The sequence below is a fragment of the Sturnira hondurensis genome, unplaced genomic scaffold (genome assembly GCF_014824575.4).
Source record: "Sturnira hondurensis isolate 20B ecotype Veracruz unplaced genomic scaffold, ASM1482457v3 Scaffold0020119, whole genome shotgun sequence".
Classification (NCBI taxonomy): Eukaryota; Metazoa; Chordata; class Mammalia; order Chiroptera; family Phyllostomidae; genus Sturnira; species Sturnira hondurensis.
In genome coordinates this window covers 5,294,628-5,310,161 of record NW_028092750.1, presented here as the reverse complement: position 1 = coordinate 5,310,161, position 15,534 = coordinate 5,294,628, and the positions used below count along the sequence as shown (strand labels likewise).

The 15,534-nt window shown below is 47.3% G+C and overlaps 1 protein-coding gene and 1 non-coding gene across 2 annotated transcripts; both read left to right on the top strand.

Moving 5' to 3' along the window:
• The first annotated feature begins 10,654 nt into the window (after positions 1 to 10,654).
• RPL18A (ribosomal protein L18a) lies at positions 10,655 to 14,122 on the top strand. The gene is made up of 5 exons (XM_037028640.1): positions 10,655 to 10,762; positions 12,005 to 12,184; positions 12,770 to 12,899; positions 13,703 to 13,812; positions 13,973 to 14,122. Exons 1-5 carry the CDS (start codon positions 10,745 to 10,747, stop codon positions 14,063 to 14,065), a joined length of 531 nt encoding a protein of 176 aa, XP_036884535.1. The 5' UTR covers positions 10,655 to 10,744; the 3' UTR covers positions 14,066 to 14,122.
• LOC118975214 (small nucleolar RNA SNORA68) lies at positions 13,473 to 13,604 on the top strand. Its single transcript, XR_005064021.1, has one exon. It is a non-coding gene; the product is annotated as a small nucleolar RNA SNORA68 (small nucleolar RNA).
• Positions 14,123 to 15,534: the final 1,412 nt, after the last annotated feature.

The following is a 15,534-nucleotide window of genomic DNA, read 5'->3' as shown; positions in this document are numbered from 1 at the left end:
CATGGCAGAAACTCATTTAGAGGCATCAGTGGGAGCTCGTGGGTGGAAGAAAGGGGTGTGGGTTTTGTCCTTAGCATCATGGGAGCCACAGCAGCCTTTGTGACAGGAAGTGCTATGTGGGGACTTAGTATTTTTCTTTCACTTCCCGAGTGGCTTCAGCAGAGAGAAATGCAAACATATCCCTTGCCAGGAGACAGAGGCTCCTGTGTCCCGGAAGGACAGGGAGTCTCTAGGCCCCTGGCAACTCCAGTCAGATGGTCACTGCCGTATTTTGAAAATAAGCAGGAGGGGAACAAGTGAAGACACAGGTGGCTCTCAGCTCCCGAGAGAGACACATGCAGGCTCCATAAAAACTTTCTCAGAAGGCAGGGCCTAAGGACTTGCCTGAGAGCAAATTAAAAATTTGCCCTGGCTGGTGTAGCTCAGTGGATTGAGCACGGGCCTGCGAACCGGAGGATCGCGGTTCAGTTCCCAGTCAGGGCACATGCCTGGTTTGCTGGCCAGTTCCCAGCAGGGGGCACATGAGAGGCAACCATACTTTGATATTTCTCTTCCTCTCTCCTTCCTTTCCCCTCTAAAGATAAATAAATGAATAAAATCTTTAAAAAATTTTTAAAAATTCTTAGCAATTTAGCGAAGCAGGTATACATAAGAACTTCCTCAAACTGATAAGGAACATCTGCCAAAAGAATCTACAGGTGTTTATAACATTTAATGTGAAAGGTTGAGTTGTGTCCCAAGACAGGGAACAAGACAAGGTATCCATTCTTACAACTTCCATTCAGCATTGTTCTGGAGCTCATGGCCATTGCCAGAGGGCTAAATGAATAAATGGCTTAGCGGTTGAAAAGGAAGAAGGAAAACTGCCTATTTGCAGATGAAGCATGGTTTATGCAAAAAACCCAAGGAAATCTATGACAGCTACTAGAGTAAATGAATTTAGCAGGTTCACAGCTTAAAAAGCTAATATACAAAGCTCTATTGCATTCTTATAAACTATATGTTCTTACACAGCGTGGGGCAAAAGTAAGTTTACAGTTGCTCATACAGAAATTAATACAACAATTAATAAATAAATAACTCTAATTAATAAATAACAACACAAGAATAAACTCCATGTTACACATACTCACAACTGTAAACCTGCTTTAGCTCCATCCTGTATACTAGCATTGAACAATTGAAAAATGAAAAGATTTTTAAAATCTCATTTTCAGCAGCAAAAAAAACCCCCAAAAGATAAAATATCTAGGGATAAAGCTAACAAAATAAGTCCAAGCTCTCTGCACTAAGAACTACAGACATTGCCGAGAGAAATTCATGAAGACCTGAGTACACTGAACAGACTTTCCGTGTTCATGGGCTGGAAGTCTCCCTGTTAAGACGTCGCTTCTCCCCAAACTGATCAACAGTCAGTGTAACCCAATCCAAATTCAGCAGGATTTTTGAAAGAAACTGGCACCAGCTTCAAAATGTATACAAAGTTGCGCCCTGGCTGGTGCGGCTCAATGGATGGAGCACCGCCGGCCTGCAAAACAAAGGGTTGCTGGTTCGATTCCCAGGCAGGGCACATGCCTGGGTTGCGGTCCAGGTCCCCGGGTCCCCAGTGAGGGGTGTGAGAGAGGCAACTACACACTGATGTTTCTCTCCCTCTGTTTCTCTTTCCCTCCCCCTCTGTCGAAAAGTAATTATTTTACTTATTTATATAAGACCTTTAAAAATGTATATGGAATTGCAAAGGACCTAGGATAATCAAAGTGATTTCTTAATATAAAAGTCAGAGGATTTATTCTACCTGATTTCTAAGTTTGTCATAGAGCTACAGTAACTGAAACAATTTGGTATTGGTGAAAGATATAAAACAGAATAGACAGTAATAGGCCCAGATAAATATAGCCAGTTGATTTTTTAAATTGATTTTAGAGAGAGGCAGGAAGGGGGAGAGAGAGAAATACATCAGTCGGTTGTTCCACCTAATTATGCATTCACTGGGCACTTCTCCTACGTGCCCTGACCGGAAAGCCAAGCTGCAACCTTGGCACATCGGCCTGCTGGTTTTTGACACAGATACTAAGGCAATGCAATGGAGGGAAGGACAGTCTTTTCAGCAAATGGTGTTGGAACAACTGGCCATCATACAGAAAAAACTAATATTAACCCTTACCTAGCACCATACCCCAAATCAACTCACAATAGATACAGACCTGAATGTAAAGTCTAAAACTCTTAAGACTTCTAGAAAGAAAAAAAAAACCAAAACAGCAAATCTTTACAAAGTTGGAGTAGACAAAGTTTACTTAGTTAGAAAAAGTTAATAATTACACTTCATCATTGTGCTGTTCAAAAGGCCCCACTGAGAAAACAGAAAGGCAAGATATAGAACAGCAGGAAATATTCACAAAGCCTGTATTACATAAACAAAATACATACATTCAGAATATACAAACAACTCTTACAATTCAATGACAAAAGACAAGAAATTCAATAAGAAAATGGGCCAAAGATTTGAACAGACCCTCCAGCAAAGAGGATGTATGAATGGCCAACGAGCACATGAAAAGATGCCCAATGTCATTAGCCATCAAGGAAACGCAAACCCAACCCACTGTGAAATACTTGCTCACACACACCAGAGTGAGCAAGTGCTTCCTAATCCTTCCAAAATCAGGAAGCCAAGCAATAGCGTGCTGGCGATGCAATGCTGGCGGGAATGCAAAACGGTGCCACCACTGTGGAAAACAGTGTTGCAGGTTCTTAAAGTTAAACATAGAATTACCCTATGACGCAGCCATTCTGCTCGTAGGTATTTAGAGAAATGCCAGCAGGTTTCCATACAATGACTTGTAAGTGAATGTTTGTCGTAGTTTTATTTGTAATAGTTCTAAACTGAAAACAAGCCAAATATGCAGGAGGGGAAAGACGAGCAACCCGTGGTCCAGCCATACCATGGAATAGACTCGCCAGTGAAAGGGAATGAACTACTGGTACGCACGCCAGCCTGGGGCGCTCTCAGAATCATCGCTGAGTGAAGGAAGCACCATAAAACTCTGGAACATGCAGAGTAATGTTGACCATAGTCGTGGTTTCATAGATTTACACCTGTGTCAAAACAGCGTACAATGTGCATTTATTTTATTTTTTTAAAGATTTTATTTATTTATTTGTAGAGAGAGGGCAAGGGAGGGAGAGAGGGAAACACCATTGTGTGGTTGCCTCTTGTGAGCCCACTAATGGGAACTTGGCCCACAACCCGGGCATGTGCCCTGACTGGGAATCGAACCGGCCACCCTTTGGTTTGCAGTCCAGCACTCAATCCACTGCGACACACCAGCCAGGGCTACCATTTAAAGTATGTGCAATTGCTTATATGTAGAATCTAAAAAGCAATACATGAAGTAACAAAACAGAAACAGACTCATAGATACAGTGAACAAATTAAATTTGCCAAATGGGAGGGGTTTGAGGCTGAAATTTGCCAAATGGGACGGGGTTTGAGGTGAAAAGGTGAAGGGATTAAGAAGTACCAATTGCCAGTTAAAAAGAAATTGTCACAGGGATGTAAAGTACAGCATAGGGAATATATATATAGTCAATAATATTGTGATAACTACGTATGGTGTCAGATGGGTACTAGACTTATCAGGGTGATCACTTCTTAAGTTATGTGCCTAATCACTATACTGTACATCTGAAACTAATATGATGTTGTGTGTCAACTGTAACTGAAAAATAAATTTAAAAAAATTTAAATATACAATTTATTGTACTCCAATTATATACAAATAAAGTTGAAATGATGGGTAGGAGGGAAAGGAAGAAATAATGAGGGGCTGCTTTCCATCTGTCAGACTGACACAGATGAGAAGTGTGAGAACTTAGTGTTTCCCAAGGGTCTGTAAAGACAAATTCTCCTTTGCTGCTGTAAGGAGTGGAAATGGCTCAGCTCTACAGAGTGGATGAGTTGGGAACTAAAGAAATTACCCTGGGACCTAGTAAGTCTCCTTTAAGCAAGTGAGCCTTCCGGGAAGGACACCTATACAGGGTTATTTATTCACCTTAGCTTTCTTTGTAACATCAACCGTTTGGAATGACCTAAATGCTTACCTACAGGGGACTCGCTGGATAAACTATGCCATTCTCAGCATGAAATGGTAGGTGACTGTGCAAAAGAGTAAGGCAGCACAATGCTGACAACATGGAAAGACTTTGTGAAGGAAAAGCGAGATGCAAATCCACCCGGGCAGGAAGCCTCCATTTATGGAGAAAGAGAACAGCTGATGTGGACTTCCCCGGCGTAGACTCCGTCTGCATTGAAACATGAAGAACTTGTGCCTCTGGTGGCCCCTGGGGAGGGGTATCGGGGAGCCATGATCTTCGAAAGAGGGAGGCTTAGTTTACATCTTTTGTTTGTTTTCTCCTGCCTATTGAATTTTCTATTTGTTAACAGCATTTAAAAGGTAAGTGTTTCATCAAAAAAGAAACTATATGTAACCATACAAGATGGGAGAGAAAATGGGAACTAGTGGAGCTCTCATTGGACGCTGACCATGAACAGAAACAATTGTGTTGTTAATGACAACGCAGACAGACGTGAGGCTCAGCAGGGCACCAAACGGCTACTACTGCTTCTTCATCTTTTTAAAAAGATTTACTTATTCACTTTGTTTAGAGGGAGGGGAAGGGAGAGAGACAGAAACATAGATCAGTTGCCTCTCATAGGGCTGGACCCACAAGCCAGGCACGTGTCCTGACCAGGAATTGAACTGGTGACCTTTTCTCTTTGCAGAACAACACTGCGCCACGTGGGTCAAGGCAACCACAGCTGCTTACATGTAGCAGTCCATCTGATCCTCTGAAACAACCTCAGAGGTGTGTGTGCTGTGATCCCCATTTACAGAGTAGGAAACTGAGGCTGGGAGGTGAAGTGACAGGAAGGAAAAGGCTGCAGCTTGCTTTGCTCCCCCATCTCACAGTGCCCTAGGAGCCCCCTTATTAGGCCAAGCAAAGGAGAAAGGGGTTTGGCCCTGGCTGGGGTGGGGGAGACACTGCCCGAAGCCCAGAGGGCCCCCACTTCTTCACTTTATTTTTCTCCCTAGCACATATCACTCTGCCCAGATGTGTATTTCTCTCTCTTTTAATATTTTATTTATTTTTTAGAGAGAGGGGAAAGGAAGGAGAAAGAGTGGGAGAGAAACATCAGGGTGTGGTTGCCTCTCATGTGTCCCCTACTGGGGACCTGGCCTGCAACCAAGGCATGTGCCCCGACTGGGAATCAAACCGGCGACCCTTTGCTTCACAGGCCCGTGCTCAATCCACTGAGCTACATCAGCCAGGGCCATATTTTGCTTGTATCTTGTTTTTGTTCATTTACCCTATGCGTATGTTAGCTTCCCCAGGCTAGAGTTTTTGGTTGTCCTGACCAGGGCTGTGTCCTTAGAGCCTGGCACATGACAGCTATTGAAGGAAGGAATAAATTAATGAATAAACTCATTCAGGAGGGCTGGGATCAGGGACCATTGGAGAAAGGAAGCCAGGGTCTGGGTTTGGTGGTTACTAGGATACAGGAGAGTGGGTGGCGTAGAGGCATTTGGGGGACTAAGAGACTGGCACAGAATTCCAGCCTGGTGAGCCCTGGAAGGATGGAGGCTGCAAGACAGAAAAGGGGGTGAACAGAATAGGAGGGCTTGGCTTGTGGTCCGAGGCCCTGGACCAGCTTCCCCTGCTTGGATCCCTGCGTGGCTGGAGTCTGGGCAGGGTGGAAAGGAAGTGCATTGGGGCAAGGTACTGGGTGGGGTCAGGAAGCAACAGGAAGCCAAAATGTAAAAAAAAAAACTCGTTAGGCAGACTTTAGGCAGAACACACGTTTTCCAGCTGGAGGGCTGGTCACCCTGACCCAGACCTTGGAGACTGAAGTGCCAGGCCTCAAGGCTAAGGCCCTTCCCCCCATTTCTTCCTCTCCCCCCACCCCCACTTCTTTCTCTTCCCCACCTTTGGCCCCTCTCCCACCCTCCCCTGGGGCACTTGATTTATGCCCCAGGGCCTGTCCTGAATTTTCAGGGCCTCTTGCTACCAGCGGTCTGCTTCACAGCCTGGGGAAACTGAGGCCCAAACCCCTGAGTTCCCATACAAAGGGAGGGGCACAACCAGCAGGAGCAGCACTCCTGCCTCTCCAGTCCTAACAATTATAGGCCATTTATTTTATTTTTTAAATATTTTATTTATTTCTTTTTAGAGAGAGGGGAAGGGAAGAGTGGGAGAGAAACATCAATGTGTGGTTGCCTCTCATGTGTCCCCTACTAGGGACCTGGCCTGCAACCCAGGCCTGTGCCCTGACTGGGAATCAAGCTGGTGACCCTTTGGTTCACAGGCCCGTGCTCAATCCACTGAGTTACACCAGCCAGGGCAATTATAGGCCATTTAAATTTCACAACAGCCCTGACCAGTGTGGCTCAGTTGCTTGGGTGTTGGTTGGGCATTGTCTAGAAAAGCAACAGTGGCCAGTTTGATTCCTGGTCAGAGCACATGCCTGAGTTGCAGGTTCGATCTCACATCAGGGCGTGTAGGAGAGGCAATTGTTAGATGTTTCTCTTCCTTTCTCCCTCCCTAATAATTAATCAATCAATTAATTAAAATGAATAAATAACTCTAACAACAACCCTACCTTCTGGGAACTATCATTAGCCTCATCTTACAGGTGGGGAAACTGAGGGCCAGGGCGTCGATGCACCACAAAACTATCAGCGGGCTTCTAACCTGTGGCCGCCCCACAAGAGTCCGGACTACCGGCCTAGGCCGGGCAGACAGGCAAGGGCTCTGCTTCCACCTAGTGGACCCTCCCGGCAGTGCCGTTTGGTTAGCGTCGTCTCTCCCCTGGCCTTTGGGGCAGGGTAGGGGCCAGAGCAAAATCACAGATAAAGGTAACTCTGTAATTATAAAGGAGGGCATAAATGCATCGCTTCCCCTTTGGTCAAAAAGCAGTTGTATAAAAATACATATTAATTACATTGTTGGGCTTATAACGTGTATTTGACCATAACAGCACAAAGGAAGTGGAGGGAGCAAAGCTGTACTGGGATAAGGAAATGACACCAGGCAGTAATTTTAATCCACGAAAACTAATGAAGAGAACTGGAAACTTAAAAGGGAAAATTAATAGAACAATCTCTATAAATATGTATTTGTCTTCTTCCATTTTTTGCTTCTTCAACAGACATACAATTGTATGTAGTAATTATACCAATGCACTGTTGGGGTTTATAATACATGTAGATGCAGTATGTGTAACAATAATAGCACGATACTAACAATTGCACAAAAGGGGAGGAGGAAATGAGCCATATGGGAGTCACATTTCTACGTCATTAAAATTAAGGCAGCACAAATCTAAAGTAGATTTTACGTTACGATGTATATGTTCAGCCCTAGAGGAACCACTATGGAAATAACTGAAAAACTACATTGAAAAATCATTAAAGGAATTGAAATGTTACACTAGAGAACAGTCACTCTGTGCAATAGGAAGCAGTAAAGGAACAACAGAGAAACAGGGACAAAGACACAAGACATAGAAGAACAAAAGTAAAAGGGCAGGTGTCATGTTGTGAAAATGACAACCCTCCCCAAACGGATCTGTAGGTTCGATGCAGTCCTTGTCCAACCCCAGGGACTTCTTTACAGAAATTGACAAGGTGATCCTCAAATTTACATGAAAATGCAAGGGACCCATAACAGCCTTTTTTGATGTTTTTAAAAAGGTTTCATTTCTTTTCAGAGAGGGGAAGGGAGAGAAACATCTTGGTTGCCTCTCCAACGCCCCCAAATGAGGACCTGGCTCACCACCCAGGCCTGTGACCTGACCAGGAATAGAACAGGTGACCTTTTGGTTTGCAGGTCAGCGTTCAATCCACTGAACTACTCCAGCCAAGGGCTCACCTTAAAAGAGAAGAACAAAATTGGAGAATTTGCACTGGCTGGTGTGGCTCAATAGATTGAACGCCAGCCTGTGAACCAAAGGGTCACCAGTTTGATTCTCATTCAGAGTACATGCCTGGGTTGCAGACCAGGTCCCCAGTAAGGGGTGCTCCAGAGGCAACTTCACATTGATGTTACTCTCCCTCTCTTACTCCCTCCCCTCCCCTCTCTAAAAATAAATAAAACCTTAAAGAAAAAAGAATTATGAATCTAGCCCTGGCTGGTATGGCTCAATGTCAGTGGACTGAACACTATTCTGAGGACCAAAAAGTCACTGGTTGGATTCCGCATCTCAAAGACCCCAATCAAGAAAGTGAAAGAGGGACTTCTTTAAAAAAGATTTTAAAGTGAAAAGATAACTCATAGAATGAAAAAAATTTGCAAATCATGTATTACATAAGGAACTATGTATCTATACAATATACAAAAAAACTCTTACAACTCAATAACTTTTCAAAACCTCATTTAAAATAGGCAAAGAATTTGAATAGACATTTCCCCAAAGAAGATCTATAAGGTCCTGGGGGTTGGTTAGAGTGTTGTCCCGATAGACCAAGGTTGCATGTTTGATCCCTGTTCAGGGTGCATACAAGAGTCAACCAATGAATGAATAAATAAGTGGAACAAGTTGATGTTTCTTTCTCTCAAATCAATAAATTAAGAAAAAGTTTAGATTTTATTTTTAGAGAGAGGAAGGGAGAAAAAGAGAAATAATTTTTAAAAAGATGTATGAGTGGTCAATAAGCACATGAAAAGGTGCCCAACACCATTAGTCATCAAGGAAAAGCAAATTAAACCACAAGAAGGTACCACTCCCCACCCACTAGCGTGTTTATGATAAAAAAAGACAAACAATAAAACAATAAAAAAAGACAAGCAATAAAGAAATCAACATCCTACGTTGATGAGGACGTAAAGTTGGAACCCTCCAGAGATTGCTGATGGGAATGTAAAATGAGGCAGGCATTTTAGCAAATGTTCTGGCAGTCCCTCAAAAGGTTAGACATAGAGTTACCACGTGATGCAATTCCACTCCTAGCTACACACCCAAGGGAAACGAAGACATACATTGAGCCAAAGATTTGCATGCAAATGTCATTATCTCATCATTTGCAACAGCCAAAAAATGGAAACCACACAAATGTCCATCAACTGATGAATGGATAATCAAGATATTATATAGCCATATAATAGGATAGTATTCAGCAGTAAAGAGAAATGAAGTACTGAGCCATGATACAATAGGAATGAACCTTGAAAACGTTAAGTGAAAGAAGTCAATCACAAAAGACCTCATGTTGTGACTCCAATAATGTAAAATGTCTGGAATAGACATGTCCATAGAGGCAGAAAGTAGATTTCTAGTTGCTTAGGGCTGGGAAGGGGAGGGAATGGAAAATGACTGCCAAGGGTGAGGGTTTCTTTTGGGTATGCTGGAAATGTTCTAAATTTTATGATAATGGTTACACAACCATGCACATATTGATACTGAATATATGTCTGTGGGAAAATCGTACTAAAAACCATCGAATTGTACAATTTAAACGGCTGAATTGTATGGTATGTGAACTGTATGTCACTGGAGCTATTATTTAATTTCTTAAAAAAGAGAAAGACTAATCGGGCTCAGGTGTAAGCTCCTCCAAAAGCCTCCTCCCCTCCCTAAAATAAACCTTCCAATTTATCATCTTTTCAGCCTAAAGTCGTGAGCTGTTTGCAATTCTTTCCTGTTCCATTCTCAGTCTCCCCTCCAAGACAGCCTCTTTTTGCAGAAGCCCCTCAAAGGTGGGGACTGCACCTAATCAGTTCTAGTGCTCCCACCCCTATCTCCACCCCCACGATGCCCCAGGATCTGTACGGAACGCAAGCAGATGGGGTTTGAATATCTGCTACTAGGAAACACAAACAAGCCCTGGCTGGTGTGGTTCAGTGGATTGAGCGCCAGCCTGCGAACCAAGGGCTTGTGGCTTCGATTCCCAGCCAGGGCACGCGTCTGGGTTGCTGGCCAGGTCCTCAGTTGGAAGTGCACGAGAGGCAACCACACAGTGATGTTTCTCTCCCTCTCCTTCCCTTTCCCTGTCTCTAAAAATAAGTAAATAAGATCTTCTTTTAAAAAGGTACAAACTTCCACTTATAAAAATAAAAAAATTAACACAAACCAGATCCCCATAATAATTACAACTAGCGTCCCAGCGCTTAATTAATGTTAACTCTTGTTACTTGTTCTGTGTTTGGCTTTTACGTTGCTTATCGCATTTAATTATTGTCACATTTCTAGGAAAAGTGACAGTGTTACTTCCATTTTTAAAATGAAAACTCTCAGGTCCGTGGCTCGAGACCTACGTAACACATCTCCCAGAAAAGTGCTGCAATCTTATAACAAATACCGCGCCCACGGAGATCTGTTCTATTTATACAGAAGCTTCTCTGCGAAGAGGAACGCTCCAACAGTCCACAGAGGCCTTTCCCAGTGCTTGCCCCCACCCGCGTGCCGCGATCGCCGACGCTCCGTACGGGTACAGCGGCACAGGAGGGACTATCCGCACTGACTCTAGGGAAGGTAGGTAGTCTAGCTGCAAAGGGAGGGGGGAACTGTAAAGAGGTTGATGTATCTGGAACCAACGAAGAAACAGATGTAATCGAGCGCCGGGCTGACAGCGAATAGATGCGCGGCTACGAGAGGGCGGGACTTCCGGAAACGAAGTCCTAGTGAGCGGCTGCGCGAGAGCGAGGACTTCCTTTTGTGTGTGGTGGTGCACACGAAGACAGCGTTATGAAGGCCTCGGGCACGGTAAAGTCTTCATAGCGGGGGAGGGGGCTGTGGAACCTTTCGAGGACCGAATAGGGGGGCCCATGGGCGGTTACAGGCTGCGTTGAGAGTGCGCGCTTCCGGCTGGGCCTCGCGCGGCCGCGTGCGGGCACCCGGAGGTTCAGCCAACATGGCGGCCACTCTGGGTCCCGCGTGGGGGTGCCGGTTCTTGATCCGGGCTGGCTCGGGAATCACGGAGTCGGGGAGGCCGGGTCCCCTTTCCAGAGGAAGGGGCACGTTGCACGGTATGGAGGTTCGCGTTACCGAGGCTCCTCGAGCTTTCGAATCTAAATTGGAAATTGAACGTTTGTGGAAGCATTAGTGCTCCCATTTTCTCTTGTATGACTGTGAGAAGAAGTTGTTTACAAACTCGACGGCGAGAGTGCGAGCTTTACCCCTGTGGCAAGTGTCGGGCAAAATCAGAAGGGCCTATGATGCAGTAGGACTTGGGAAAAAACAGGGCGGGAGGCATCATGTACAGGTCTCCAGACTCAGTATCTATGCTGGGAAAGCGTCCCTGTCGATCCCTTTTAGAGCCGGTGATCCACAAGGCTTATGTGTTGGACTAAGAGCCGAGTTTGTGGTATTTGGGTCTGTCTGCTATTGGCCTTAGTAAAATGACGTCGAGTCATTTGGGTAGGTGGCTGTTTTTGTGCTGTATCACAAGGCTTGCATTTGACAGGCATCACCTCCGTGTAAACAGGGAAGTTTGAGAGTCCAAACCTCTTTGGGCAGCTCTTAAGTTGCATGGCAGCGGTGTGGGGAGCCCAAGGCTGGAGAAGGAATTGCATTCTTGTCCTGGTACTGCTTGGAGTGGTCCGTGAGGTCCCAGATTGGTCACTGTGTCTGAGCCTAATAGTGCAAGAGAACTTGGGCAAGATGTTGTGAGCAGCAGAGATGCTGTGGAGGAAGGAGGTTGCCTAGCTGTTCTGAACCTGGGATTACAGGTCTAGGTCTCCACAAATGTAATGAGAAAGGGTGGGACAGTGGGGTTGATAGTCCTGCCCAGCTTATCAGAGCCAGGGCAACGGGCATTCAGCCTTTACTTTTATGGGGAGGGCTGGAGTGTGGCATGGCCCACAATCACCTGGATATTCCCCCTGGAAGTTCCAGCATGGGATCTTTCTTCCTGTGTCCCCTGATAGTCATCCCCAGGCTTGGGAAAGAGAGGCTTCTCTGCATTGTCTGGGTGCTCATCCCATCTCACCCCTGATTCTGTTTCAGCTGCGAGAGTACAAGGTGGTGGGGCGCTGCCTGCCCACCCCCAAGTGCCACACGCCTCCCCTCTACCGCATGCGCATCTTTGCACCTAATCATGTTGTTGCCAAGTCCCGCTTCTGGTACTTTGTGTCTCAGCTGAAGAAGATGAAGAAATCTTCAGGGGAAATCGTCTACTGTGGGCAGGTATGGGGTGTCCAAGGACAGGGTGTGGTCTGGAGTGGGTTCACATCTTCCATGGGTCAGCCTTGGCCCCACTGAGTTACTACCCTTCAGAGCCCTAGTCCTTTTCAGGGTCCTAGTTGGGATGGGATGGGTGTGTCTCAGGGATCTTAATGAGAAAGCCCAAGAGCTGGGGTTGGCATGGCGGGTACACTGGGACACCTTGGCTAAGGCCATCACCTTCCCTTGGCCTCATGTGTGAAGGGGAGAGAGGTGCTGTCACCTGGGCACATTGCTATGATGGGTGTTGGGCTCTGCACAGTAAAGCTGTGCTGGGTGGCAGCTGGTCTTCAACCCAGCTGGTCCCTGGAGGGTTGTGTTTGGGAGGAGTTCAGGACCTATGCTGGTCCCCACAGGGGAAGTAACCTGGACTGCTCTCCCTACTCCATTTATGCTGTGGAAATCTCTGGATGACAGGTTGCACTTAGGTGTCTGAAGGTTCAGGGGTGTCCTTGGAACAGCAAGGGTAGAGGTGTTCGGTCAGTGAGGCTAGGGGCCAGGTGGCGACCTGCTTACTGCTCTCCCCTCAGCCAGTCCTTTCCTCGACAGGTGTTCGAAAAATCCCCCCTTCGGGTGAAGAACTTTGGAATCTGGCTGCGCTACGATTCCCGCAGTGGAACCCACAACATGTACCGGGAGTATCGGGACCTGACCACCGCAGGCGCTGTCACCCAGTGCTGTAAGTCACCGTGACCCACAGTCGGGTCCTTCCTTTTATTTACTTATTTTTTTAGTGTGCCTCCCCCCTGCCTTTTAAAAAAAATTTATATTGAGGGAAGGGAGAGAAACATCTGTGTGGTTGCCTCACACGCCTCCCCCACAGGACACATAGCCCACAACCCAGGCTTGTGCCCTGACTGGGAATCAAACCAGCAACCCTTTGGTTCACAGGCCAGCACTCAGTCCACTGAACCACCAGCCAGGGTGGGACCTCTCTTTTTTAGAGTCAGAATTGACAGACATCTGCAGCTCAGTCTGACACTTCCCCGGACTGAGGCGGGACAAATGAGAGGAGCTTTTGGGAGTGTTTGGAGGCTGTCCCGGGGGTGGTGATGTTAGGTGCAGGGGAGATGTTTGATCAGGGGGCAGGAATGGGGAGGATGTCCCAGGCACATCATTTTTGGGGATCTTGCAGATGTTGGGGGTCAACGTCTGATGTTTCCATCCATACCTGGGTCCAGCCCCTGTCCTGTGTTGGGACTGTAGGGGCCCAAGGCACTCCCAGGGTGGGCTGTGTGCCAGGGCCAAAGCCCAAGCACCTAAACCCAAGAACTGCTGTTTGTTGTAGCAGCAGTTTAAACAGAGGTGCTGACAGCAAGTGAATCTTGTCGCCTTTGGGGGCTGTGGCTGTGCCCCTCAAAGTGAATTGGGAGGTTCTACACTCCTGGTGGCCAGATGAGGCCCCCAGGCAGGCACCTGATGGCCGTTTTGGGGAAACACCCAGAGACCCTACTGCATGTTCACTCTGCACGCTCCCTGCAGACCGAGACATGGGGGCCCGGCATCGTGCCCGTGCCCACTCAATCCAGATCATGAAGGTGGAGGAGATTGCAGCCAGCAAGTGCCGCCGGCCAGCAGTCAAGCAGTTCCATGTGAGTGCACTAGGGCCCTTGTTGGGCTGACGTGGGTCCCCCCAACCTTGGGTTTGACGCAGGAGCCTGGGGGGGGGGTTGTCCACACCTCAGCAGACCTTCTGAAGGATAAGGTTAAGAGGCTTCTACCCCCCACCTCACCTGCCTCTCTTTGTCATAGGACTCCAAGATCAAGTTCCCGCTGCCCCATCGGGTCCTTCGTCGCCAGCACAAGCCACGCTTCACCACCAAGAGGCCCAACACCTTCTTTTAGATGCAGGGCCTCCCTGTCCCTGGTCTACCCAAATAAACTCCTTGGGAAAACCGGGGTGCTCAGACTGGCTTGTTTTTTTTTTCACACCCTGCAGAACTCAATAGGGCGAAGCTAAACTGCGTTCTCAGCTCTGGGAGGAGTCTTCCTCAAGTAGGGCCCACAAAGTGAAATCTGAAGGGGCGTCCTGGAAGTGGTGAGGGTCTCACCCCCAAGCTCTTTTCTGCCCACTCAGTTCCCTGGGGCTTTGTCTGCTGAGGAGCTGTCACAGGTGGAGTCCTAGCGCGAGAGGGATGAGTGTTCACCCTTATCAAGCCCTTCATGAGCTTTGATGTATATCGTAGGCCACAGGTTTGGCCCTCAAATCTATCCCACCTGCCTTACTAAACATGGGTCTCCGCTCCTCCCCATCGTTCTGGTGGTAAGAGGTGGCAGCTAGACCCTGGGGGAGTCAAAATTGGGGTGGGCCCTCTCCTGGCCTAGAACCTTGTTCTTGGTTCCAAGGTCCTCAGAGGAGACATGAGGTGGTGGCCAAGAGACACGAGTCTGCTGTGTTCGACTTCTACTTCCCATCTTGGGGCCCCTTGAGCGAACCTGTCCTGATCCTGCCCAGGGTGTTTGAGGGCATCTGTCTCCAGGATACCACTCAAGACGTGGGACATTCCAGGCATGAAGCTAATGCCACTCCAGCTGAGCCCTCAACCAGGAGGCTGAGGTGTGTCACCTTGGACCCTCTGAGCATTGGCATCCAGGCCACCTACCAATGTACTTAGTCAACTATGCTTGGGGTGCAAGCACTGGGCACAGGCTGGGCAGGAGCCACCATGCATCAGGAGGGAACCCAAGCACAGAAGGGCAGGAGATGGCAACCAGGCATGGTGTGTTCTAGGTAAGGACACAACTACTGCCCTGCAGGGAGTAAGGTAACATGCATGATCTCCCTGGTGGTTTCCAGAAAATAAAGCAACTTAAACCCACCTGTGCTTGGAGGGGCCAGATATTCAGGGCCTAGCTTGTGCATAGCCAGCTATTCTCACAGGAAAGTGGCCTCAGTGGGCCCAGGTTTGGGGGCCCTCATGGCTGCTTTGCCTGCTGTTCCAACACAGTTGAGTCCTTATGGGCCTTTGCACTTGCTGTGCCCTTGCCAGGTCTGCTCCTTGCAGGTCGTCACTGGGTTGGCCTCAGTAATGTTTCTGAACCACATGTCTGTTCTTGCCACTTGGTTTTCTGTTCCCTGTTAGACTAAGTCTGAGGGCAGGAACCATCTCTGTCAATGTCCCCAGCAGAGTTTCTGTAAGCCTGTGGGACCTAGAAAAGGGCAGTGATGGCCAGTTAGTACCCCTCCCCCTGTGCCTGCACCATACAGGGTTGGAATGTGAAGTTGCTGGGTCAGGTGTTCGATTTTGTTGCTGCCAGAATACCCTCCGTAGACAGATCCATATCCAGGGCACTTTTCCCACCAGCATTGAGAA